This window comes from Chiloscyllium plagiosum, unplaced genomic scaffold (genome assembly GCF_037043375.1).
Source record: "Chiloscyllium plagiosum isolate Xiang-an unplaced genomic scaffold, Cpla_swu_hap1 HiC_scaffold_27, whole genome shotgun sequence".
Taxonomy (NCBI): Eukaryota; Metazoa; Chordata; class Chondrichthyes; order Orectolobiformes; family Hemiscylliidae; genus Chiloscyllium; species Chiloscyllium plagiosum.
In genome coordinates this window covers 72,361,473-72,388,949 of record NW_028270165.1, presented here as the reverse complement: position 1 = coordinate 72,388,949, position 27,477 = coordinate 72,361,473, and the positions used below count along the sequence as shown (strand labels likewise).

The following is a 27,477-nucleotide window of genomic DNA, read 5'->3' as shown; positions in this document are numbered from 1 at the left end:
AAGGGTTGTGAACCTGTGGAAATCCCCGCCCAGTGAAGGGGTTGGGGCTCCCACGTTGAATGTTTGGAAGGCACAGGTGGATTTTTGAACACAAAAGGGATTAAGGGTTAGGGGGGAGCGGGTGGGTAAGTGGGGCTGAGTTCCCCAGAAAAGATCAGCCACGATCTGATTGAATGGCGGAGCAGGCTCGGGGAGTGGGGTGGGGCCCGGAGGGCCTGCCCCTGCTCCCGTTTCTTACGCTGTTTTGTTTTCAGACTGGGTGGCCTGTGACCAGCGGTGCTCCGCAGCATTCAGTGCTGGCTCCACTTTTGCTTGTGGGCAGGAGGCTCTTTGGAAAGTCGGTAATGGGCCGAACAGCCTGCTTCCGACGCTGTGGGGATTCAACGATTTGATCCTAAGGTCCATGAAATCAATGGAAGAGCACATACCTGAGTAATGGAAATGTAATGCCAGCGGGTATGCACATCACTGTTCTATTTTATCTCTTGCATGATGATAATGGAACTTTGCCGTAAGTAAAAATTGCCAGCAGAGAGCTTTCTCACTCGCACTTTCAACTGAGTACAACATGGGACAGTTCAGCACAGGAACAGGAACTTTTGGCTCACAATGTTGTGCCAAACATGACACCAAATTAAACTAATCCCTTCTGCCTGCTCTTGGTCCATATCCAAAATCGTGTACTTCTCTAAAAGCCCCTTAAATGCCCCCATCGTATCTGCCTGCGCCACCATCCCCCTGCAGTGCGTTCCAGACCCTTACCACACTTTGTGGAAATCAAACACTTCACCCTCACATCTCCTTTGAACTCCCCTGCTCATCTCAAATGCATGTAGGAGACATTTCAAATCTAGGGAGGAAAGATTCCAATCGTCGACCTTATCTCTGCGTCTCATGTATCTGCTACCCCTTGTCCTTCCAGATGGAAGTGGATTTTAGAAACTGCTGTCCAAGGAGTCTTCAGTGAGTTTCTGCGGTGCATCTTGCAGATGGTGCACACTGCTGTGACTGAGCGTCAGTGCTGGGACAAGCTTCTCAAGTATTGTCGGAGCACTGGGCGCCAGCAACCCCAATTAGAAATGCTGATGGATATTTCACTCCACAAGCATGGTGGCTCTTGTCCATTCCCAGATGTGCGCATGTCCAGTCTTTTGTCTGTCTGTGGGAAAACACATTTCCTCCGTGATTGCGTGGAACTCCCCCCCCCCCCCCCCCCCAGAATTCAGCGGTCTTCCTGCACTAAGCTAGTACGGCCAGGCTCAAAGCATGGCCTCATCAGCACAGATTCCACACCGCAGAGCAAATCACAGGCACACGCAGCGCACAAAATGGACAGGCCACATGAACACACAGGCCAAAAAGGAACACAACTCCTACAGACCACATTAACACACTGACAAAGAAAGGACACAACTCCTACAGACCACATTAACACACTGACAAAGAAAGGACACAACTCCTACAGACCACATTAACACACTGACAAAGAAAGGACACAACTCCTACAGACCACATTAACACACTGACAAAGAAAGGACACAACTCCTACAGACCACATTAACACACTCACAAAGAAAGGACACAACTCCTACAGACCACATTAACACACTGACAAAGAAAGGACACTACTCCTACAGACCACATTAACACACTCACAAAGAAAGGACACAACTCCTACAGACCACATTAACACACTCACAAAGAAAGGACACAACTCCTACAGACCACATTAACACACTCACAAAGAAAGGACACAACTCCTACAGCCCACATTAACACACTCACAAAGAAAGGACACAACTCCTACAGACCACATTAACACACTCACAAAGAAAGGACACAACTCCTACAGACCACATTAACACACTCACAAAGAAAGGACACAACTCCTACAGACCACATTAACACACTCACAAAGAAAGGACACAACTCCTACAGACCACATTAACACACTGACAAAGAAAGGACACAACTCCTACAGACCACATTAACACACTGACAATGAAAGGACACAACTCCTACAGACCACATTAACACACTCACAAAGAAAGGACACAACTCCTATAGACCACATTAACACACTCACAAAGAAAGGACACAACTCCTACAGACCACATTAACACACACACAAAGAAAGGACACAACTCCTACAGACCACATTAACACACTGACAAAGAAAGGACACTACTCCTACAGCCCACATTAACACACTGACAATGAAAGGACACAACTCCTACAGACCACATTAACACACTGACAAAGAAAGGACACAACTCCTACAGACCACATTAACACACTGACAAAGAAAGGACACAACTCCTACAGACCACATTAACACACTGACAAAGAAAGGACACAACTCCTATAGACCACATTAACACACTCACAAAGAAAGGACACAACTCCTACAGACCACATTAACACACTCACAAAGAAAGGACACAACTCCTATAGACCACATTAACACACTCACAAAGAAAGGACACAACTCCTACAGACCACATTAACACACTGACAAAGAAAGGACACAACTCCTACAGACCACATTAACACACACACAAAGAAAGGACACAACTCCTATAGACCACATTAACACACTCACAAAGAAAGGACACAACTCCTACAGACCACATTAACACACTGACAAAGAAAGGACACAACTCCTACAGACCACATTAACACACTCACAAAGAAAGGACACAACTCCTACAGACCACATTAACACACTGACAAAGAAAGGACACAACTCCTACAGACCACATTAACACACTGACAAAGAAAGGACACAACTCCTACAGACCACATTAACACACTGACAAAGAAAGGACACAACTCCTACAGACCACATTAACACACTCACAAAGAAAGGACACAACTCCTACAGACCACATTAACACACTCACAAAGAAAGGACACACTCCTATAGACCACATTAACACACTCACAAAGAAAGGACACAACTCCTACAGACCACATTAACACACTGACAAAGAAAGGACACAACTCCTACAGACCACATTAACACACTGACAAAGAAAGGACACTACTCCTACAGCCCACATTAACACACTGACAATGAAATAACAGCAGCTAGAGGCTATATTAACACTGGCAAAGAAAGTATGCAACACCTACGGATTAATATTAACAGTAATGAATCAAGGACACAACTCCTACAGGCTATATTAATGCACTGACAAAGAAAGAGTTCAGCACCTACAGGATATACTAACACTGACAAAGAAAGGACACAGCTCCTACAGGCTATATTGACACTGACAAAGTATGCAATAACTCTGGATTAACATTAGCAGTAATTAATCAAGAACAGAATACCTTCAGGCTATATTAATATTGGCAACGAACACAACATCTACAGGCTATATTAATACTGACAAAGAAAGGACACAACATCTACAGGCTAAATTAACACACCGACAAAGAAAGAACACCACACCTAAAGGCTATGTTAACACTGACAAAGAACGAACACAACACCTCCAGACATTAACACCGACAAAGCAAGACTAACATAATACCGACAGGTTATATTAATGCACTGATAAAGAAAGAACACATCAATACAGGCTATAATTACAACACCAAAGGAAGAACATAACTCTTACAGTCAACATTAACACTGATGAAGAAAAAACACAATTCCAAGAATTACATTAACACACTGGCGAAGAAAGAGCCCAACTGCTACAGGCTATATTGACACCACCAAGAAAATGCACATCACCTACAGCTTGTATTAACACACTGACAAGGAAAGTACAAACGCCTGCAGACTAATTACATCAACACACTGACAAAGGAAGACACAACACCTACAGACTACATTACCACTGACAAAGAACACAGCACCTACAGCCTATGTTAAGACTGACAAAGAACACAGCATCTACAGGCTATGTTAACACTGACAAAGAACACAGCACCTACAGGCTATATTAATACTGACAAAGAAAGAACACAGCACCTACAGGCTATATTAATACTGACAAAGAACACAACACCTACAGACGATGTTAACACTGACGAAGAAAGAACACAGCACCTACAAGCGATGTTAACACTGACAAAGAAAGAACACAGCACCTACAGGCTATGTTAACACTGACAAAGAACACAGCACTGACAGGCTATGTTAATACTGACAAAGAAACAGCACTGATCAGCTATGTTAACACTGACAAACAACACAGCACCTACAGGCTATGTTAACACTGACAAAGAAAGGACACACCTCCTACAGGATATGTTAACACTGTCAAAGATCACAGCACCTACAGGCTAGGTTAACACTGACAAAGAACACAGCACCTACAGGCGATGTTAATACTGACAAAGATCACAGCACCTACAGGCTGTGTTAATACTGACAAAGAACACAGTACCTACAGGCTATGTTAATACTGACAAATAAAGGACACACCTCCTACAGGCTATGTTAATACTAACAGAGGATATAGCACATACAGGCTATGTTAATACTGACAAAGAAAGAATACAGCACCTACAGGATATGTTAACACTGACAAAGAACACAGCATCTACAGGCTATGTTAACACTGACAAAGAAAAAACTCAGCAGCCACAGGCTATGTTAACACTGACAAAGAACACAGCACCTACAGACTATGTTAATACTGACAAAGAAAGAACAGTTACAGGCTATGTTAATACTGACAAAAAAATAGCACCTACAGACTATGTTAACACTGACAAAGAACACAGCACCTACAGGCTATGTTAATACTGACAAAGATCACAGCACCTACAGACTATGTTAATACTGACAAAGAAAGAACACAGTTACAGGCTATGTTAATACTGACAAAGAAAACAGCACCTACAGGCTATGTTAACACTGGCAAAGAACACAGCAACTACAGGCTATGTTAATACTGACAAAGAACACAGCACCTACAGGCTATGTTAACACTGACAAAGAAAGAACACAGCACGTGCAGGCTATGTTAACACTGACAAAGAACACAGTTACAGGCTATGTTAACATTGACAAAGAAAGAACACACCTCCTACAGGCTATGTTAATTCTGACAAAGAACACAGCACCTACAGGCTATGTTAACACTGACAAAGAAAGCAGCACCAACAGGCTATGTTAACACTGACAAAGAAAGAACACAGCACCTACAGGCTATGTTAACACTGACAAAGAAAACAGCACCAACAGGCTATGTTAACACTGACAAAGAAAGAACACAGCACCGACAGGCTATGTTAATACTGACAAAGAACACAGTAGCTACAGGCTATGTTAACACTGACAAAGAAAGAACACACCTCCTACAGGCTATGTTAACACTGACAAAGATCACAGCACCTACAGGCTATGTTAATACTGACAAATAAAGGACACACCTCCTACAGACTATGTTAATACTGACAAAAGATATAGCACATACAGGCTATGTTAACATTGACAAAGAAAGAACACACCTCCTACAGGCTATGTTAATTCTGACAAAGAACACAGCACCTACAGGCTATGTTAACACTGACAAAGAAAACAGCACCAACAGGCTATGTTAACACTGACAAAGAAAGAACACAACACCTACAGGCTATGTTAATACTGACAAAGAACACAGTAGCTACAGGCTATGTGAACACTGACAAAGAAAGAACACACCTCCTACAGGCTATGTTAACACTGACAAAGATCACAGCACCTACAGGCTATGTTAATACTGACAAATAAAGGACACACCTCCTACAGGCTATGTTAATACTGACAAAAGATATAGCACATACAGGCTATGTTATCATTGACAAAGAAAGAACACACCTCCTACAGGCTATGTTAATTCTGACAAAGAACACAGCACCTACAGGCTATGTTAACACTGACAAAGAAAACAGCACCAACAGGCTATGTTAACACTGACAAAGAAAGAACACAACACCTACAGGCTATGTTAATACTGACAAAGAACACAGTAGCTACAGGCTATGTTAACACTGACAAAGAAAGAACACACCTCCTACAGGCTATGTTAACACTGACAACGATCACAGCACCTACAGGCTATGTTAATACTGACAAATAAAGGACACACCTCCTACAGGCTATGTTAATACTGACAAAGGATATAGCACATACAGGCTATGTTAATACTGACAAAGAAAGAATACAGCACCTACAGGATATGTTAACACTGACAAAGAACACAGCACCTACAGGCTATGTTAACACTGACAAAGAACACAGTACCTACAGGCTATGTTAATACTAACAAAGAACACAGTACCTACAGGCTATGTTAACACTGACAAAGAACACAGTACCTACAGGCTATGTTAATACTGATAAAGAACACAGCATCTACAGCCTATGTTAACACTGACAAAGAACACAGCACCTACAGGCTATGTTAATACTGACAAAGAAAGAATACAGCACCTACAGGATATGTTAACACTGACAAAGATCACAGCACCTACAGGCTATGTTAACACGGAGAAAGAACGCAGCGCCTACAGGCAAAATTAACACTGACAAAGATCACAGCACCTACAGGCTATGTTAACACTGACAAAGAAAGGACACACCTCCTACAGGATATGTTAACACTGTCAAAGATCACAGCACCTACAGGCTAGGTTAACACTGACAAAGAAGACAGCACCTACAGGCTATGTTAATACTGACAAAGATCACAGCACCTACAGGCGATGTTAACACTGACAAAGAACACAGCACCTACAGGCTATGTTAATACTGACAAAGAACACAGTACCTACAGGCTATGTTAACACTGACAAAGAAAGGACACACCTCCTACAGGATATGTTAACACTGTCACAGATCACAGCACCTACAGTCTAGGTTAACACTGACAAAGAACACAGCACCTACAGGCTATGTTAATACTGACAAAGATCACAGCACCTACAGGCGATGTTAACACTGACAAAGAACACAGCACCTACAGGCTATGTTAACACTGACAAAGATCACAGCACCTACCGGCTATGTTAACACTGACAAAGATCACAGCACCTACAGACAATGTTAACACTGACAAAGAAAGGACACACCTCCTACAGGCTGTGTTAATACTGACAAAGGACCCAGCACCTACAGGCTATGTTAACACTGACAAAGAAAGAATACAGCACCTACAGGATATGTTAACACTGACAAAGATAACAGCACCTACAGGCTATGTTAACACTGAGAAAGAACACAGCACCTACAGGCTATGTTAATACTGACAAATAAAGGACACACCTCCTACAGGCTATGTTAATACTGACAAAGGATATAGCACATACAGGCTATGTTAATACTGACAAAGAAAGAATACAGCACCTACAGGATATGTTAACACTGACAAAGAACACAGCACCTACAGGCTATGTTAACACTGACAAAGAACACAGTACCTACAGGCTATGTTAATACTAACAAAGAACACAGTACCTACAGGCTATGTTAACACTGACAAAGAACACAGTACCTACAGGCTATGTTAATACTGATAAAGAACACAGCATCTACAGCCTATGTTAACACTGACAAAGAACACAGCACCTACAGGCTATGTTAATACTGACAAAGAAAGAATACAGCACCTACAGGATATGTTAACACTGACAAAGATCACAGCACCTACAGGCTATGTTAACACTGAGAAAGAATGCACGCCTACAGGCGAAATTAACACTGACAAAGATCACAGCACCTACAGGCTATGTTAACACTGACAAAGAAAGGACACACCTCCTACAGGATATGTTAACACTGTCAAAGATCACAGCACCTATAGGCTAGGTTAACACTGACAAAGAAGACAGCACCTACAGGCTATGTTAATACTGACAAAGATCACAGCACCTACAGGCGATGTTAACACTGACAAAGAACACAGCACCTACAGGCTATGTTAATACTGACAAAGAACACAGTACCTACAGGCTATGTTAACACTGACAAAGAAAGGGCACACCTCCTACAGGATATGTTAACACTGTCAAAGATCACAGCACCTACAGGCTAGGTTAACACTGACAAAGAAGACAGCACCTACAGGCTATGTTAATACTGACAAAGATCACAGCACCTACAGGCGATGTTAACACTGACAAAGAACACAGCACCTACAGGCTATGTTAACACTGACAAAGATCACAGCACCTACCGGCTATGTTAACACTGACAAAGATCACAGCACCTACAGACAATGTTAACACTGACAAAGAAAGGACACACCTCCTACAGGCTGTGTTAATACTGACAAAGGATATAGCACATACAGGCTATGTTAATACTGACAAAGAAAGAATACAGCACCTACAGGATATGTTAACACTGACAAAGAACACAGCACCTACAGGCTATGTTAATACTGACAAAGAAAGAATACAGCACCTACAGGATATGTTAACACTGACAAAGATCACAGCACCTACAGGCTATGTTAACACTGAGAAAGAATGCAAGCCTACAGGCGAAATTAACACTGACAAAGATCACAGCACCTACAGGCTATGTTAACACTGACAAAGAAAGGACACACCTCCTACAGGATATGTTAACACTGTCAAAGATCACAGCACCTACAGGCTAGGTTAACACTGACAAAGAAGACAGCACCTACAGGCTATGTTAATACTGACAAAGATCACAGCACCTACAGGCGATGTTAACACTGACAAAGAACACAGCACCTACAGGCTATGTTAATACTGACAAAGAACACAGTACCTACAGGCTATGTTAACACTGACAAAGAAAGGGCACACCTCCTACAGGATATGTTAACACTGTCAAAGATCACAGCACCTACAGGCTAGGTTAACACTGACAAAGAAGACAGCACCTACAGGCTATGTTAATACTGACAAAGATCACAGCACCTACAGGCGATGTTAACACTGACAAAGAACACAGCACCTACAGGCTATGTTAACACTGACAAAGATCACAGCACCTACCGGCTATGTTAACACTGACAAAGATCACAGCACCTACAGACAATGTTAACACTGACAAAGAAAGGACACACCTCCTACAGGCTGTGTTAATACTGACAAAGGATATAGCACATACAGGCTATGTTAATACTGACAAAGAAAGAATACAGCACCTACAGGATATGTTAACACTGACAAAGATAACAGCACCTACAGGCTATGTTAACACTGAGAAAGAACACAGCACCTACAGGCTATGTTAATACTGACAAAGATCACAGCCCCTACAGGTGATGTTAACACTGACAAAGAACACAGCACCTACAGGCTATGTTAACACTGACAAAGAACACAGTACCTACAGGCTATGTTAACACTGACAAAGATCACAGCACCTATAGGCTATGTTAACACTGACAAAGAAAGGACACACCTCCTACAGGCTATGTTATCACTGACAAAGATCACAGCACCTACAGGCGATGTTAACACTGACAAAGAACACAGCACCTACAGGTTATGTTAACACTGACAAAGATCACAGCACCTCCAGGCTATGTTTGTGGGCGGCACTGCTGCCTCACAACGCCAGAAACACGGGTTCAATTCCCACCTCAGGTGATCTCTGTGTGGTGTTTGCATATTCTCCCTGTGTCTGCGTGGGTTTCCTCCGGGTGCTCCGGTTTCCTCCCGCAATCCAAAAATGTGCAGGTTAGGTGAATTGGCCATGCTAAATTGTCCGTAGTGTTAGGTGAAGGGGTAAATGTAGGAGTATGGGTCTGGGTGGGATACGCTTCGGCGGGTCGGTGTGGACTTGTTGGGCCGAAGGGCCTGTTACCACACTGTAAGTAATCTAATCTAAAACACTGACAAAGAAAGGACACACCTCCTACAGGCTATGTTAATACTGACAAAGATCACAGCACCTACAGGCGATGTTAACACTGACAAAGAACACAGCATCTGCAGGCTATGTTAACACTGACAAAGAACACAGCGCCAACAGGCTATGTTAACACTGACAAAGAACGCAGCGCCTACAGGCGATGTTAACACTGACAAAGAACACAGCGCGTACAGGCTATGTTAACACTGACAAAGAACACAGCGCCTACAGGCTATGTTAACACTGACAAAGAACACAGCGCCTACAGGCTATGTTAACACTGACAAAGAACACAGCGCCTACAGGCAATGGTAACACTGACAAAGAACACAGCGCCTACAGGCAATGGTAACACTGACAAAGAACACAGCACCTACAGGCAATGGTAACACTGACAAAGAACACAGCGCATACAGGCAATGTTAACACGGACAAAGAACACAGCACCTACAGGCAATGGTAACACTGACAAAGAACACAGCGCCTACAGGCAATGGTAACACTGACAAAGAACACAGCGCCTACAGGCAATGGTAACACTGACAAAGAACACAGCGCCTACAGGCAATGGTAACACTGACAAAGAACACAGCGCCTACAGGCAATGTTAACACTGACAAAGAACACAGCGCCTACAGGCAATGTTAACACTGACAAAGAACACAGCGCCTACAGGCAATGGTAACACTGACAAAGAACACAGCGCCTACAGGCAATGGTAACACTGACAAAGAACACAGCGCCTACAGGCAATGTTAACACTGACAAAGAACACAGCGCCTACAGGCAATGGTAACACTGACAAAGAACACAGCGCCTACAGGCAATGGTAACACTGACAAAGAACACAGCGCCTACAGGCAATGTTAACACGGACAAAGAACACAGCGCCTACAGGCAATGGTAACACGGACAAAGAACACAGCGCCTACAGGCTATGTTAACACTGGACATACCTCCTACCGACTATATTAGCACATGAAGAAGCAGCATCATTTTACACACCAGGAACTTGATGCTCCCTTGTCCGCCTCCACCTCAGCGCCTTTGATGCAGACAGGGATGTGCCCTCCACTCTGCTCCCTGAAGTCGATGACCAGCTCATTTGTTTTGCTGAAGATGAGAAGAGATTCTTGGGTTTGAGGCTGTGCATCAGGTCAGCTATGCTTTTTGCTGGAGAAACACATGTTCACCTCTGCTGAGGGGCTTTCAAACCAGTCCATGTCATGCAATCTGTCCCTCCCCAAATGTTGCTGCTGCTCCGTCAGAAATAGTTGAACACAGTGACTTCCAAACCCTTCATCACCATCAGCGTGTAACACATTTCACAATGTCACACTCCTCGATAATTTAGTTTCGGAATGGAGAGGTCACAGTGGAGAAGGTGGGAGAATTTGGTGTATCATTTTATTGCACTTTGGGGCCGGTGACCATACTTCTATTAGTTTTAAAATAGTGATGAAAAAAGATAGACCAGATCTAAAAGTTGAAGTTCTAAATTGGAGGAAGGCTAATTTTGATGGGATTAGACAAGGACTTTCAAAAGCTGACTTGGGGCAGATGTTTGCTGGTGAAGGGACGGCTGGAAAATGGGAAGCCTTCAGAAATGAGATAACGAGAGTCCAGAGAAAGTATATTCCTGTCAGGGTGAAAGGCTGTTAGCTGTAGGGAATGCTGAATGACTAGAGAAATTGAAGTTTGGATTAAGAAAAAGAAGGAAGCATATGTCAGGTATAGACAGAAGAGATCAAATGAATCCTTAGAAGAATATAAAGGCAAGAAGGAGTATATTTGAGAGAGAAATCAGGAGAGCAAAAAGGGGACATGAGATAGCTTTGGCAAATAGGATTAAGGAGAATCCAAAGGGATTTTATAAATAAATAAAGGACAGAAGGGTAACAACGGAGAGAAAGAGGCCCCTCAAAGATCAGCAAGGCAGCTGAGGTGTGGAGCCACAGGAGATGGGGGAGATACTAATTGAGTATTTTGCATCAGTGTTTACTGTGGAGAAAGACATGGAAGTTATAGAATGTGCAGAAATAGATGGTGACATCTTGAAAAATGTCCATATTACAGGGGAGGTGTTGCTGAATGTCTTGAAATGGATTAAAATGGATAAATCCCCAGGACTTGATCAGGTGTACCCTAGAACTCTGTAGGAAGCTAGGGAAGGGATTGCTGGGCCTCTTGCTGAGATTTTTGTATCATCAATAGTCACAGGTGAGGTGCCGGACAACTGGAAGTTGGCTAACGTGGTGCCACAGTTTAAGAAGGGTGGTAACGACAAGCCAGGGAACTATAGACCGGTGAGCCTGGCCTCAGTGGTGGGCAAGTTGTTGGAGGGAATCCTGAGGGACAGGATGTACATGTATTTGGAAAGGCAAGGACTGATTAGGGGTAGTCAACATGACTTTGTGGTTGGGAAATCATGTCTCATGAACTTGATTGAATTTTTAAAAGAAGCAACAATGAGGATTGATGAGGGCAGAGCGGTAGATGCGATCTATATGGACTTCAGTAAGGTATTCAACAAGGTTTCCCCATGGGAGACTGATTAGCAAGGTTAGATCTCATGGAATACAGGGAGAACTAGCCATTTGGATACAGAACTGGCTCAAAGGTAGAAGACAGAGGGTGGTGGTGGAGGATTGTTTTTCAGACTGGAGGCCTATGACCAGTGGAGTGCCACAAGGATCGGTGCTGGGTCCTCTACTTTTTGTCATTTATGATTTGGATGCGAGCATAAGAGGTATAGTTAGTAAATTAGCAGATGATACCAAAATTGGAGGTGTTGTGGACAGCGAAGAGGGTTACCTCAGATTACAACAGAATCTTGATCAGATGAGCAAAAGTGAGGACTGCAGATGCTGGAAACCAGAGTTTAGATCAGAGTGGTGCTGGAAAAGCACAGCAGGTCAGGCAGCATCCGAGGAGCAGGAAAATCGACGTTTCGGGCAAAAGCCCTTTATCAGCCCTTCTTTTCCAGCATCACACTTAACCAGATGGGCCAATGGGCTGAGGAGCGGCAGATGGAGTTTAATTCAGATAAATGCGAGGTGCCGCATTTTGGAAAAGCAAATCAGAGTAGGACTTGTGCACTTAATGGTAAGATCCTAGGGAGTGTTGCTGAACAAAGAGACCTTGGAGTACAGGTTCATAGTTTCTTGAGAGTCACAGATAGATAGGATGGTGAAGAAGGTGTTTGGTATGCTTTCCTTTATTGGTCAGAGCATTGAGTATAGGAGTTGGGAGGTCATGCTGCGGCCACTTTTGGAATATTACGAGCATTTCTGGTCTCCTTCCTATCGGAAAGATGTTCTGAAACTTGAAAGGGTTCAGAAAAAATTTACAAGGATGTTGCCAGGGTTAGAGGGTTTGAGCTACAGGGAGAGGCTGAATAGGCTGGGGCTGTTTTCCCTGGAGTGTTGGAGGCTGAAGGGTGACGTTATAGAGGTTTATCAAATCATGAGGGGGCATGGATAGGATAAATAGACAAAGTATTTTCCTGGCATGAGGGAGTCCAGAACTAGAGGTCATAAGTTTTGGGTGAGAGGGTAAAGATATAAAAGGGACCTAAGGGGCAACTTTTTCACACAGAGGGTGGTGCGTGTATGGAATGAGCTGCCAGAGGAAGTGGTGGGAGGCTGGTACAACACTCAAAAGACATCTGGATGGGTATGTGAATAGGAACGGTTCGAGGGATGTGGGACAAGTGCTAGGAAATGGGACTAGATTGGGTTAGGGTATCTGGGTCAGCATGGACGAGTTGGACCAAATTGTCTGTTTCTGTGCTGTACATCTCTTTGACTCGACGATTCTAATTGTCGGTGAGAATTCAAATGAGATGTTCATTGGCGGAACTGAACTTTGCACCCAAGATCGATTCAGGTTTGAAGTTAATGTTCTTCATTTTATTGCAAATGAGTTCCTGGTGAGAGCTCTTCGATGAAGGGAACAAATTGCACTTTTACAAAATAAAACACTGCAGCCCCGAGCAATGGACAGAACATTAAACCCTGGCTTGTTATTGGGACTGTTAATGACGTCAATAACAGTGTTAAATTATCAATTGTGGACAATCCTGATTAACAGGAGGGTCCAACCCCTGCAGTCACTTTCTGAACTCGCTGGTGTCTCAGCATTTGGGATGACTGAGCAAATCCCTTCCCACAGACCGAGCAGCTGAAAGGCTGATCCACACTGTGGACCCGCTGGTGTGTCAGCAGCTGGGATGACTACGGGAATCCTTTCCCGCACACGGGGCAGGTGAACGGCTTCTCCCCCCGTGTGAGTGCGCCGGTGCTCCTGGAGGTCGCTCGTCTGCCTGAAGGTCTTCCCGCAGGACGCGCACCTGTACGGGCCCTCCTTCGTGTGGAAGTAGTGGTGCGACTGGACAGCATCTATCTGATCGAACCTCTCCCCGCACACGAAGCAAGTGAACGGCTTCTGCCCCGTGTGAATCCGCTGGTGCTCGGTGAGCAGGGAGGAAGACTTGAAGCCATGCCCGCAGGTCGTGCAGCTGAACGGCTTCTCCTCGGTGTGGACCCGCTGGTGCAGGGAAAGGCCGGACGACTGAGTGAACCTCCTCCCGCACTCGGAGCAGGTGAACGGCCTCTCCCCGGTGTGAATGCGCCGGTGTATATCCAGCCGGGACGAACAAGTGAACCTTTTACCGCAGTCCTCACACTTCCACGGTTTCTCCATGGTGCGGGTGACCCGTTAGACAGTCAGTTGAAGCCACACTCAATCTCTATCCTCTGTGACTGATGTGGTGCTTTTCTTCGGCTGTGTAACTGGTCAGAGCTTTTTCCAGGAGAAAGTGAGGACTGCAGATGCTGGAGATCAGAGCTGAAAATGTGTTGCTGGAAAAGCGCAGCAGGTCAGGCAGCATCCAAGGAGCAGGAGAATCGACGTTTCAGGATTCCTGAAGAAGGGCTCATGCCCGAAACGTCGATTCTCCTGCTCCTTGGATGCTGCCTGACCTGCTGCGCTTTTCCAGCAACACGTTTTCAGCTCAGAGCTTTCTCCACCCTGGAATACTCTCACTCAGGTCATGTATTTTCAGTCTCAGCAAAGTTTGAAATCATTTCCCCGCAGGCAGAACCGAGAAATGACTCTCTCTTTCCACGTTCAGACGCCTTTGATCTTCACCTCTTGATGAATGCAGTCACTCTGAAAGGTGTTAATCTGATGATGGGGGTTGACCTCCCTATCTCCAGTGCCCTGCAAAAGGAGTTTATAAACAGTCCTCACTTCCAGCACAAATCTTACTCTTACACACTCGTCCTTCCCCTCTGGGCTGCATTGAAAAAAAAAACAACAAAGTGCTGGATAATTCTTCTCCTTTGAACAGACTGGTGCACTTGGAAGGCAATAAAGATGGTGCTGGTACCACAACATCCATCTACACAAAGATGGGGATCGCGCATGCGCCCTATGGGGCAGCCTTTGCGTTGCTAATGCACCCGCGTAGAACGGGGCCATCACAATTGGCAGCAGCTCCGGCCAATAGGCCCTCCAACCAATCAGAGTGAATGGAGGCGGCCGAAAGCGGGGAGGTCCTCCAACCAATGAGAATAAAGGTGGGCCGGTCCTCCAACCAATCGAAGCAAAGCGGCTGGATTAAAACTAGGGTGGGAGGGAAACTGGTCCGCCAACCAATCCAAGTAAAACGGGCTGGGCCTCCAGCCAGTAGCAGGCAACGGGGCGGGGCTGGATGACAGAGCGGGGCTGGTCCTCCAACCAATGGGAATGAATCGGGAAACAAAGCCAGAAGTTAAAAATCACCCAACACCAGGTTTTCGTCCAACAGGTTTATTTGGAAGCGCTAGCTTTCGGAGCGCTGCTCCTTCATCAGGGGGTTGTGGAGTACACGATCATAAGACACAGAATTTATTAGATTACATTACAGTGTGGAAACAGGCCCTTCAGCCCAACAAGTCCACACCGACCCGCCGAAGCGCAACCCACCCATACCCCTACATTTACCCCTGACCTAACATTTAGCATGGCCAATTCACCTAACCTGCACATCTTTGGACTGTGGGAGGAAACCGGAGCACCCGGAGAAAACCCACACAGACACGGGGAGAACGTGCAAACTCCACACAGTCAGTCGCCTGAGGCGGGAATTGAACCCTGGTCTCCAGCGCTGTGAGGCAGCAGTGCTAACCACTGTGCCACCGTGCCGCCCACAAAGTTAGTGGGTGGCACGGTGGCACTGTGGTTAGCACTGCTGCCTCACAGGACCAGAGACCCGGGTTCAATTCCTGCCTCAGGTGACTGTGTGGAGTTTGCACGTTCTCCCCGTGTCTGTGTGGGTTTCCTCCGGGTGCTCCGGTTTCCTCCCACAGTCCAAAGATGTGCAGGTCAGGTGAATAGGCCATGCTAAATTGCCCGTAGTGTTAGGTAAGGGGTAAATGTAGGGGTATGGGTGGGTTACGCTTCGGCGGGTCGGTGTGGACTTGTTGGGCCGAAGGGCCTGTTTCCACACTGTAATGTAATCTAATCTAATGTAATCTAATCTTATAGCAAGTTTACAGTGTGATGCAAGTGAAATCATACATTGAAAAATACCTTGATTGTTTGTTAAGTCTCTCATCTGTTAGAATGACCATGATAGTTTCACTCCTTTGATATGCAAATCACAAAACTTTTTTTTAGAAGTAACATTCGCAGGTTAGTTTTAACAATTGGTGTCAGCCCAGATAAGATCTTAAGATGTTGAAGGTGTCTGTCCCCTGTGTTTTGTTGTCTGTGCCATAGTGTTTAGACTGATTCTAATCTAAGAAGTGAGTTGACAGAGTCTTACATGGATTCATGCAGTTTTTGAGCAAGGTACAATGTAACTCTGCAAGTACAAATTCACCCCACAAACGTATATGTGGACATGTGGGATTTTGGGGTTTTTTTTCAACCAAACTCATACACGCTGATCAGATATCTAAATTAACCTAGCCCCATCTGCCAGCACTTGGCTCACATCTCCCTCAACCCTTCCCATTCATATACCCATCCAGATGCCTTTTAAATAGGGGAAGCAATGGCCAGGTGGTATTATCACTGGACTGTTTATCCAGAGACCCAGCTAATGTTCTGGGAATCCAGGTTGCTAGGGCAGATAGTGGAATTTGAATTCAATGAAACAAGATCTGGAATTAAGGGTCTAACAATGACCGTGAATCCATTGTCGATTGTCAGGAAAACCCATTTGGTTCACTCATTTCCTTTAGGGAACGAAACTGCCATGCTTACCTTGTCTGACCTACATGTGACTCCAGACCCAAAGCAATGTGGTTGACTCTTAACTGCCCTCTGGGCAATTAGGGATGGGCAATAAATGCTGTGCCCAGCCAGTGGTGCCCTCATCCCATGAATGAATAAAGAAAGCAAAAATATTGTAATTGTACCAGCCTCCACCACTTTTTCTGGCAGCTCATTCCATACATGCACCACACTCTGCATGAAAGAGTCACCCCTCATGTCCCTTTTATATCTTTCCCCTCTCACCCTGACCTTATGCCCTCTAGTTCTGGACTCCCCCACCCCAGGGAAAAGACCTTGTCTATTTACCCTATCCATGCCCCCTCATGATTTTATAAACCTCTATAAGGTCACCGCTCAGCCTCCAATGCTCCAGCCTCTCCCCGTAGCTCAAACCCTCCAACCCTGGCAACATCCTTGTAAATCTTTTCTGAACCCTTTCAAGTTTCACAACGTCATTCGGGCAGAAGGGAGACCAGAATTACACACAGTGTTCCAGAAGTGGCTTAACCAATGTCCTATACAGCCGCAATATGACCTCCCAACTTCTACACTCAGTGCGCTGACTAATAAAGACAAGCGTACCAAATGCCTTCTTCGCTATGCTGTATACCTGTATACCTCCACTTTCAAGGAGCTATGATCTCGCACTCCAAGATCTCTTCATTTCAGATGTATCTTAAATGACGTTTGAGCAATTAAGGACTGACAATAATTCCTAGCCAGCAATGCCCTTATCCCAAAAATAAATTCAGAATCTCATCCCAGTTGTCTCAGCCTGTGGATCCATAGCAATGTGCTTGACTCTGAATCTGCTGTCTGCCCCAATTAGAGAAGGGCAATGAATCCCATGAACGAATAAAAATCAAGTCGTCAGAACACAATTTCCTCAACCACTTCACAATCCACTACTCTGTCCCTGATCTCCCGTTGTCATTCCAAAATCCTAAAGCATTTTGTCACCTCACAACACGGTGGCTCGGGGGTTAGTGCTGCTGCCTCACAGCACCAGGGACCCGGGTTCGATTCCAGCCTCGGACAACTGTCTGTGTGGATTTGCAAATTCGCGTGGGTTTCCTCCAGGTGCTCCGGTTCCCTCCCACAATCCAAAGATGTGCAGGTTAGGATGGATTGGCCGTGCTAAATTACTCATAGTGCCCAGGGATGTGCAGGTTAGGGTGGATTGGCCGTGCTAAATTACCCATAGTGCCCAGGGATGTGTAGGTTAGAGTGGATTGGCCGTGCTAAATTACCCATAGTGCCCAGGGATGTGCAGGTTAGGGTGGGTTGGCCATGCTAAATTACCCATAGTGCCCAGGGATGTGCAGGTTAGAGTGGATTGGCCGTGCTAAATTACCCATAGTGCCCAGGGATGTGCAGGTTAGAGTGGATTGGCCAAGGTAAATTACCCATAGTGCCCAGGGATGTGCAGGTTAGGGTGGATTGGCCAAGGTAAATTACCCATAGTGCCCAGAGATGTGCAGGTGAGGTGCATTTGTCAGGGATAAATGTAGAGTAATGGGGAATGGGTCTGGATGGGTTAATCTTCAGTGGGGCAGTGTGGACCTGTTGGGCTGAAGGGCCTGTTTCCACACGGTAGGGATTCTAAGCTCAGAAGAATGACTGTCTGACTGAATGAATACAACAGTTGATTCATTGAGTGAATGAATGAATACCATGAAACTCCTAAATGCATAGCCATCTTTCTTTAGAATGCCTCCACTCCAGCTTTCCGCCCCGCGACAGTTCTCCAACCGATGTCTTGTCGTGAGTGACATTCTACGGGACGGTGACACAGGTAAAGCCACCCTCCCCGTTCTTCCTGACGTCTCTGCAGCCTTCGACGAGGTTGAACGCACCATCCACCCAATGCATCTCATCCGATGGCTCCCAATTCAGCGTTCTTGACAACGGAGCTTCGTTTTGAATCAACTTTAAAAGAGGCCAAGTCGCAGAGCACAGAAACGGGCCCTTTGGCCCAACCAGTCCGTGCCGACCCTAATCCCACCTAAACTAGTCCCATCTGCTTGCTCCTGGCCACTCGTTCATGTCCTTATCCAAATGTCTTTTAAATGTTGTAAGTGTACCCGCATCCACCACTTCCTCCGGCAGATCGTTCCACGCGCAAACCACTCTATATAAAAAAAAGTTGCCTCACGTCTTTTTGAAATCTCTCTCCTCTCGCCATGAAAATTAGATTAGATTAGATTACAGTGTGGAAACAGGCCCTTCGGCCCAACAAGTCCACACCGACCCGCAGAAGCGAAACCCACCCATACCCCTACATTTACCCCTTACCTAACACTACGGGCAATTTAGTATGGCCAATTCACCTGACCCTGCACATCTTTGGACTGTGGGAGGAAACCGGAGCACCCGGAGGAAACCCACGCAGACACGGGGAGAACGTGCAATCTCCACACAGTCAGTCGCCTGAGGCGGGAATTGAACCCGGGTCTCAGGCGCTGTGAGGCAGCAGTGCTAACCACTGTGCCACCGTGCCGCCCACTTTGTGCCCCTTTGTCTTGAAAGCCCCCATCCTCAGGGAAAGACACCTGCCATTCACCTTATCTGCGCCCCTCATGACTTTCTAAACCTCAACACTCCAGTGAAAAAACTCCCAGCCTCTCCTGATAACTCAAACCCCAGCAGTATCCTGGTAACTCTCTTCCGAACCCTCTCCAGCTTAATAATATCCTTCCTATAACATGCACACAGTACTCCAGAAGAGGCCTCACCAATGTCTGGTACGAGTTAGGACAAGCTTATCTTCCCTGAAGCAAACGACAGCAACAAACCCAGGTAATTGATTTACAGATTAACCCAGTTGACATTTACTTTCCTTTGTTACCGGTGTTGAGAACGAGTGAAGGACTTCCATCAGTTTTCACAGCACCAACTCTTGGTCTTTAATCTCCGTCCAGTTCCTGACCGTCACGTAACCTCGCTCTGTGTCCCCGTGAACAATGCTCACTTCACTCAACAGTGTGTTCACTCGCCCGTTTTTATCACAAAGCTGCGACATTCAGTTCGAACGGAGTCTCCTACACGAGCAGTTTCGAGGCTTCCCTTGTCTGCGGCGAGCCTTTCGTAACAGATTTGATTAACTCCTCGCGTTACGCAAAAGCCACTCGCCGCATCACTCATGAGCCTGTTGGTGTTTCAGCAGGTGGGATAGCTGAGCGAATCCCTTCCTGCACACAGCACAGGCGAACGGCCGCTCCCCGGTGTGAAGCCGCTGGTGTATCAGCAGGTTGCACGACTGAGAGAATCCCTTCCCGCACACAGAGCAGGTAAACGGCCTCTCGCCGGTGTGAATGCGCCCGTGTGTCTCTAGGTGCTGCAGGCGAGTGAACCCCTTCCCACACTCGGGGCAGACGAAGGGACTTTCCCGGGTGTGGGTACGCTGGTGTCTGTGCAGGTGGGATGAGTCAGCGAACCCTTTCCCACACTCGGCGCAGGTGAACGGCCTCTCCCCAGTGTGACTGCGTCGATGGATCTCAACCTCAGATGGGGTTCGGAATCCCTTCCCACAGTCCCCACATTTCCACGGTTTCTCCATAGTGTGAGGATTGGGCTGATGCTGGTCGTCTACATAAAGAACACACACATCAGTTTCCCCCCTGCTATGAATGATACAAATATTCATCAGCCTGTGTAAGCTTTTTCATCCAGTCCCTCTCACTCAGGATTGTAACTGGTTCAAGGCCCTTCCACAGTCAGTGCGCTGAAACATTCTTACTCCTGAGTGTACGGGCATCTTGGTACTCTTGCAGTCTCATCAATGTTTGAAATCTTTCCCACAAACAGAACAGACAAAGGTACTCCTCCCAAAGACTGATGGTACTCAGGTCCGTTTGAATCAAGTGACTCCGCCAGATCTTGAAGTGATGTTTCCAGCCTGGGAATACTCTCATTTTAAGATTCTGCAAATGGAGATTACAAACCCTGTCAGTACGGGATAGAAATGCGTGAACAGACACCTCTAGTTTCTGCAGAACATGGTTTTCCCTTCTTCCCGATAGCTGAAAATGTCCCGTCCCACATACCCTCTCCCTCTGCTTCCACCCATCGCTTTCCATCAATCCATTTCCCCCGTCTCTCTCTCTCTCTCTCTCTCTCTCTTTCTATCTCCCTCTATACTTGGGATGGGTTCAACTCTCCAGCCCTTCTTATGCAGAATGGAAGTTAAACCGATCATTTTCTCTTCTGATTCCAGTGACCCTAAAACTCCCATTGAATCAAAATAGGTCATTTTATCTGTCACGGGAAAAGCCTGCAGGTTTTAGTATCTTCGAACTGACTTGCTCACAAATGCTATCATAGAATCCCTACAGTGTGGAAGTAGGCCATTTGACCCATCAAGTCCACACCGCCCCTCTGAAGAGCGTCCCACCCCTCTACCTATCTCCTGTAACCTTGCACTTCCCATGGCTAATCTACACATCTTTGCACTGTGGGAGGAACCCACGCAGACACAGAACATAGACTTCACACCTAATGTTTAAAAACCTGAGCTACCTTGAGAATGTAATTTAAAAGCAGTTCTGGGATTTCTATATCAAAGAACAGAAACCAGCAGATCCCATTATAAAAGATGAAATTAGGAGAAAGTGAGGACTACAGATGCTGGAGATCAGAGCTGAAAAATGTGTTACTGGAAAAGCGCAGCAGGTCAGGCAGCATCCAAGGAGCAGGAGAACCGATGTTCGATTCTCCTGCTCCTTGGATGCTGCCTGACCTGCTGCGCTTTTCCAGCAACACATTTTTCAGTAAACGATGAAATTCTCAATCAAGGATTGTTACTGTACATGACACTGGACTCCTGTGGCTCTATATTCTGTGAACATGATCTTAACCTCCATAACCCACCTGATGAAGGAGCAGTGCTCTGAAAGCTAGTGCTTCCAAATAATCCGGTTGGACTATAACCCGATGTTGTGTGATTTTTAACATAGGACATTACAGCGCAGTACAGGACCTTCGGCCCTTGATATTGTAGCGACCAGTGAAAAGGGGGAGAAGATGCAAACTCCACCCAGACAGTCGCCCGAGGGTGGGATCAAACCCAGGTCCCCAGCACTGCAAAGCAGCAGTGCTAACCACTGTGCTGCAATGTTATTGCACATCTCTGGACCAGGTGGGATTTGATCCCCAGGTCTCCCTCCCCTAGAGGTAGAGACATTATCACTGCAGGAGCCTACCTGTAGCCTTGGGGCCTCCAGCTTGCGGGTGAATCTTCCCCATCCACCTTCCAGGGTTTCCGTCTTGATCAGAGCTTTGCTGATTCCCACGCCCCTCCCAAAGTGTTACTCCTTATTTATTATTTCCCTCTCCCCTGCCTCCTCGAATTGCACGGCTAGAGTTGACTCCAGTGTCTCTCTGCCCCCACCCCCCAACATCCCACCGCCTCTGACTGCAGTAGCCATCGCTCCCTGTACCAGCTGAGCACAGCTTCCGGGAACAGTGTCGCGCACGCTCAGTCAGGCCCCCTGGGGCGGAGACCCGGGGCTCGATGCACTTGCGCGGCACAACCGCGGCGATGGCGATAGGCCGTATTCACACGCGCGGGGCGTGCTGGGTAACCTTCCCTCCATGCGTTACATTGCAAATGCAAGAATCTCTGGCAGGGCTGGGAGCAAGAGATTCCTGAATTTTTTTTAAACCAGTTCCGAAGTTCGAGGGTGGATGTTTGAGACTATCAATCAGCACAGCCCGCGCGAAACCCGCAGCAAATAATTTATCTCCTGGGAAACATTTATGTTGTCCACTGAATATTGTCAGTGTTTTGGTTCAAAGACAGAACTAGCTGGAGAAACGCAGACGGTCTGGCAACATCTGTGTAGAGAAAGCAGAGTTAACGTTTCGAGTTCAGTGACCCTTCTTCAGAACTTCATCATCCTCATGACCTGACCCACCGGTCAATCTTCCTTCTCACCTATTCACTCCGCCCTATCATCTTCTCTCAGCTACCTTCTTCCCAGCCCCACCTCCCAATCATTTATCTCTCCACTCTGCAGGCACCCTGTCTTTACTCCTGATGAAGGGCTTTTGCCCGAAATGTCGATTTTCCTGCTCTTCCGATGCTACCTGACCTGCTGTGTTTTTTCCAGAACCACTCTAATCTTGACTGTTAGGGAAGGCAGTTCCAGGATTCTGACCCAGAGACAGCCGGTATACTTCCAAGTCGGGACAGTGAGTGGCCCGGATGGGGAGCTTGCGTGGGCTGGTGTTTTCATCTGTCTGCTGCCCCCCTGTCTTTCTAAATGCAAGCGGTCAGGAGGTTGGAAGGTGCCGTTTAAGACCTTTAGTGAATTTCCGAAGTGTGTTTTGTTAGCGCTTGACAGCGCCAGGGACCCCAGTTCGATGCCAGCCTTGGGGGCAACTGTCAGTGTAGAGTTTACACGTTCTCCCACAGAGTCCAGACATGTGCTGGCTCGGAGGAGTAGACAATGCGGAGTTATGCGGGCAGGGTGTGGGTCTGGGTCGGATGTCTCCCGAGTCTGTACAGACTGTAAGGCATCAGTGGTTGAGAGAGTGGATGCATGTGCATGTTATTTTGTCCTGGATGGTTATAGAGTGAGAGAGGTCTCCAGCTCGAGAGGAAGGCCCTTTGGCCCATTGAGACAAAAACAAGCAACTATTCTACTCCTATTTACCTGCACTTGGCTCACAGCCTTGTTTGCCTTGACATTGTTAGTGCATATCTAAATACTTCTTAAATGTGACGAGGATTTCTGCCTCCACCACCCTTAGAAGCAGCGGGAGCTGAGATGACTGAGCTCCAACAACCACAACCAACTTCATTTGTGCCAGGTATGAGTCCTACAAGCGAAGCGTTTTCATTCCCCAAATTCCTCAGTTTTGACAGGAATCCTTGATGCTGCACTCAGTCAATTCTCACCTCACCTCTGGAATCCAGCTCTCTTGACCCTGTTTGAACTGAGATTGTGATGAAGTCAGGAACTGAGTGGCCCTGGCAGAATCCAAACTGGCTGTCACTGAGCAGGTTATTGCTGAGCCAGAGCTGTTTGATAGCTCTGTTGATGACAACTTCCATCACTTTCCTGCTGGTGGAGGGTAGGCTGATGGAGTGTCCAGTTTAGTTTGTCCTGCCTTTTTTGTGTACAGGACACATTTGGGCAACTTGCCACTGAGTCAGGTTTCTGCCAGCGTTTTGGCTAGACCGGAAAAGCTGAGCTAGGGCTGAGGTATATCTGGAGCAGAATTCTTCAGCGTTGGTAAAATCCTGTTACCAGGCCTGGAGGGGGGGGGGGGGGGGGGGGGGGGGGAACGGAGGATTTGTAAACACCAAACTCACACCCACAAAAAGTGTTGGTCTCTTTTTGAATTTCTAACCTAAAGTTGTCTACAATCTTCCAGCAGAGTAGAACCAGAAGATTGACAGATGGGAAGGTGAGGTCAAACGCCACGTTGAGATTTGACTGGGGTCACTCATTTCTTCAGGATCTGAACGTCATAAGTCTTGGAACATGGAAGGACAAAAGGTTTGTCTGTTCTGCCTATGGGTGGGGGATTTCAAGTGTTAGTTTGAATGGAAAAGCGCTGTGATTCACAAACGTGGTCAGGTCAACTCCAGGTAAGCTGCGTTCAGTTCTGAGCAATTAGCCTCAGTCGAGGTCGCTTTAGAGGGAGTGCAACTGGTTCACCTGGTGACCTCCCAACTGCAAGTGCTAAAATACAAAGGGACATTTCACAAACATGTCATTGTGGCACAGAAGGGGTTTACCTTAAAACGCGTGTACCAACAGATTCAAGAACAGCTTCTTCCCCGCTCTTATTGGACTTCTGAATGGACCTCTCCAATTACAAACGTAATGTTGACCTTGCTCTTTATGCACCGCCTCTGAAGCTGTAACATTGTATTCCTCCCTCTGACCTATTACCCTAATTATCTCTGTATGGTATAATCTGCCGTACTATATGCAAAACAAAACTTTTCGCTGTACCTAGTTATTTGTGGCAACACTACATCAAATTAAAAATTCAGCCCATTGAGTCCAAGTACTGGGGACAGAGAGTCTGAGTGTGATGGGGTTTTACAGCTTTGGGAGAGTGAGAGGGGATAAATATTGATAACAATTAGATTAGTTGGTAAATTACTAACTCGGTCTGACCGTGATGATTTCTGTAATGCCCTTCTACAGGGAATTCAAAAGGGGAGAGGTTACATTCAGAAGGCTCGAATCAAACAACACAGCAAGTCACTTGAGACATCAGGACCTGAATATCATCAGCCATTGCATATGGAAGGGGAAGTGCGTATCTCTTTGCTCTGACTTTGAGGATGCATTTTAAGGGTCAGTGTGGCTGGAAAAAGTACTGAGGGACGGACACACACACACACACACGTGTGAGAGTGTTCCAGTGCAGCAGTGAGCGTGGAAGGACCTTTAACCAGTTACACAGCCTGAAGAAAATAAAACACACCATTCAAAGTGTCTGCACACAAGGATTGAACCTGAAGAGACAGATGGACACCAGCTCCATGGTGAAACTGTGGAGACGCGCGGACTGCGGGAAGGGATTCAATCACCCATCTCGGCTGGAATTTCACTGTCGGGCTCACACCGGGGAGAAGCCGTGGGAGTGCGGGGACTCTGGGAAGGGATTCAATTATCACTACCTGCTGGAGACCCATCAACGCAGCCACACCGGGGAGAGGCCGGACGTGTGCTCCGAGTGCGGAAAGGCGTTCGCTCAGTCGGCCTGCCTGATGTCACACCCTTCTGAAAGCAGCTCTCAAATTTCAAAACCTATTGTTGAGCTCGCCCTGTGTGCACCTTCTCCGCACCTGTAACATCGCATCCCTCGCTCTGTTCTATCACCCTCTGATCTCTGTGCAGCACGATCTGCCTGTACTGAAAACTTTTCACCGGCCTGTCAGTGTCTGGATTATTAAGCAAAACAGGACTCAGATTATGCATGTAACAGGAAGCTCGTTATTAATGCAATTGGTCTCTGGGCATTGCCGTGACAGGGCATTAATGACGACACAAAAGCGGTTGGATAGGCTAGAATTAGCCAGGATTAACCCAAGAGTCCACAGAGGGTTGAGAGAGTGGATGTGGGAGTACTGCGTGTGAAAACAGGCTCTGGCTATACATAGAGAGTAAAGAAAGTGGGTTATTTTACCAGTGAAGCCAAAAGGGTGCAGAGGAGTCGTGATAAGGATTCAAAGTCATGAACAATTCCAACAGAGTAAGTGAGGAGAAAGTGTCTCCGGTGCGACACCGAGGTATCGAAAGCTCTAGGCTAAGTGCTGGAACGTGGGATTAGAATACAGAGGAATCTCGACATTCTGAATATTAATTGCCTGAATTTTGGACTATCTGAGGAAGATCTCAAGGTCTCATAAAAGCGTTCCATCAAAGAGGTGTTACCAACACTGGTGCGACAATCACATTTTCTGTTGACAATGATTAAAAGTTGAAGTTGGCTTACTGAAGTGCTGCCAAGAACAGTCCTGGGCATTGTTGGGAGCACAGGCACCACTTCCAAATGACTGACCTCCCTCCCCCCCTCTCTCTCTCCAAACAAAGACAGACAGAGTGACGATCTGGGCAAATTCAGAACACTGAATATTCTCAAATACAGACCCCTGATCATCTCCCCAACATTGTACAGGGCAGAGCGGAACCTTGTTGACTGGCCCACTGTGCTGCTGCCTACTCTCCTGAATGGGGAGTGGACTTGCTCTGTCAATCCCACTGAAGTGAAGCAGCGGCGGGGAGAGGCTACAGCAATGCTGCAGGTCCCTTGCACACAAGTGTGTATCTGCTCAGGAACAAACCCCTGAGACACAGGGAGGGAGCAAGGCAAGGCAGAGTGAGGAAAACTCCCGAGTCCCAGAGGAAAGGCATTGAATCAGTCATCTGAATAATCAATTGTCCGTACGAAATACTGCCCGCCCATCTCATTCAGATAATCAGATCCTCTGCAGTTAGGTGCTTGCTTTAGACTGGCACAGACCCCCGATGGGCTGAAGGGTCTTTATCTGTGCTGTAGATCTCCATGGCTCTGAATAGGAGGGGACTTTGCAGAAGAAAGGAAGATTAGAGAAGGGGCAGTAGTTTGTGTAATGGTGGGGTTGAGAGTTTTGTTTCCCCCCCCCCTCAGGTCGGGGGAAGACGGTGAATGTGAAGATGAAAGAGAGACAACCACAAACATTGCCTGTGAATGTGGGCGTTTGCACAGTCATTGGTTTTGTAGGAGTAAGGTTGAGAGACTCGGAATCGGGCCTCGTTGGAAAGGTGAGCTCTGACAGGTTATAACTGGAGAGAAACAGGAGAAAGGTACGAGCGGAGGTTTTCAAAAAAATACCTTTGGGGGGGGGGGGGAAAGCTGCCTGTTGA

The 27,477-nt window shown here is 46.4% G+C and overlaps 2 protein-coding genes across 2 annotated transcripts; both read right to left on the bottom strand.

Annotated features, from left to right (window-relative positions):
• Nucleotides 1–896: 896 nt before the first annotated feature.
• On the bottom strand, nt 897–14,777 carry LOC122543545 (uncharacterized). The gene is made up of 2 exons (XM_087974881.1): nt 10,844–14,777; nt 897–1,155 (listed from the first exon to the last, which is right to left on the bottom strand). The coding sequence occupies exon 1, from the start codon at nt 14,540–14,542 to the stop codon at nt 13,904–13,906; it is 639 nt and encodes a 212-aa protein (XP_087831007.1). The 5' UTR covers nt 14,543–14,777; the 3' UTR covers nt 897–1,155; nt 10,844–13,903.
• A 1,513-nt stretch (nt 14,778–16,290) lies between these two features.
• Nucleotides 16,291–22,460, bottom strand: LOC148144576 (uncharacterized). Its single transcript, XM_087974882.1, has 2 exons — nt 22,306–22,460; nt 16,291–21,027 (listed from the first exon to the last, which is right to left on the bottom strand). Exon 2 carries the CDS (start codon nt 20,748–20,750, stop codon nt 20,241–20,243), a length of 510 nt encoding a protein of 169 aa, XP_087831008.1. The 5' UTR covers nt 20,751–21,027; nt 22,306–22,460; the 3' UTR covers nt 16,291–20,240.
• Between the last annotated feature and the right edge of the window lie 5,017 nt (nt 22,461–27,477).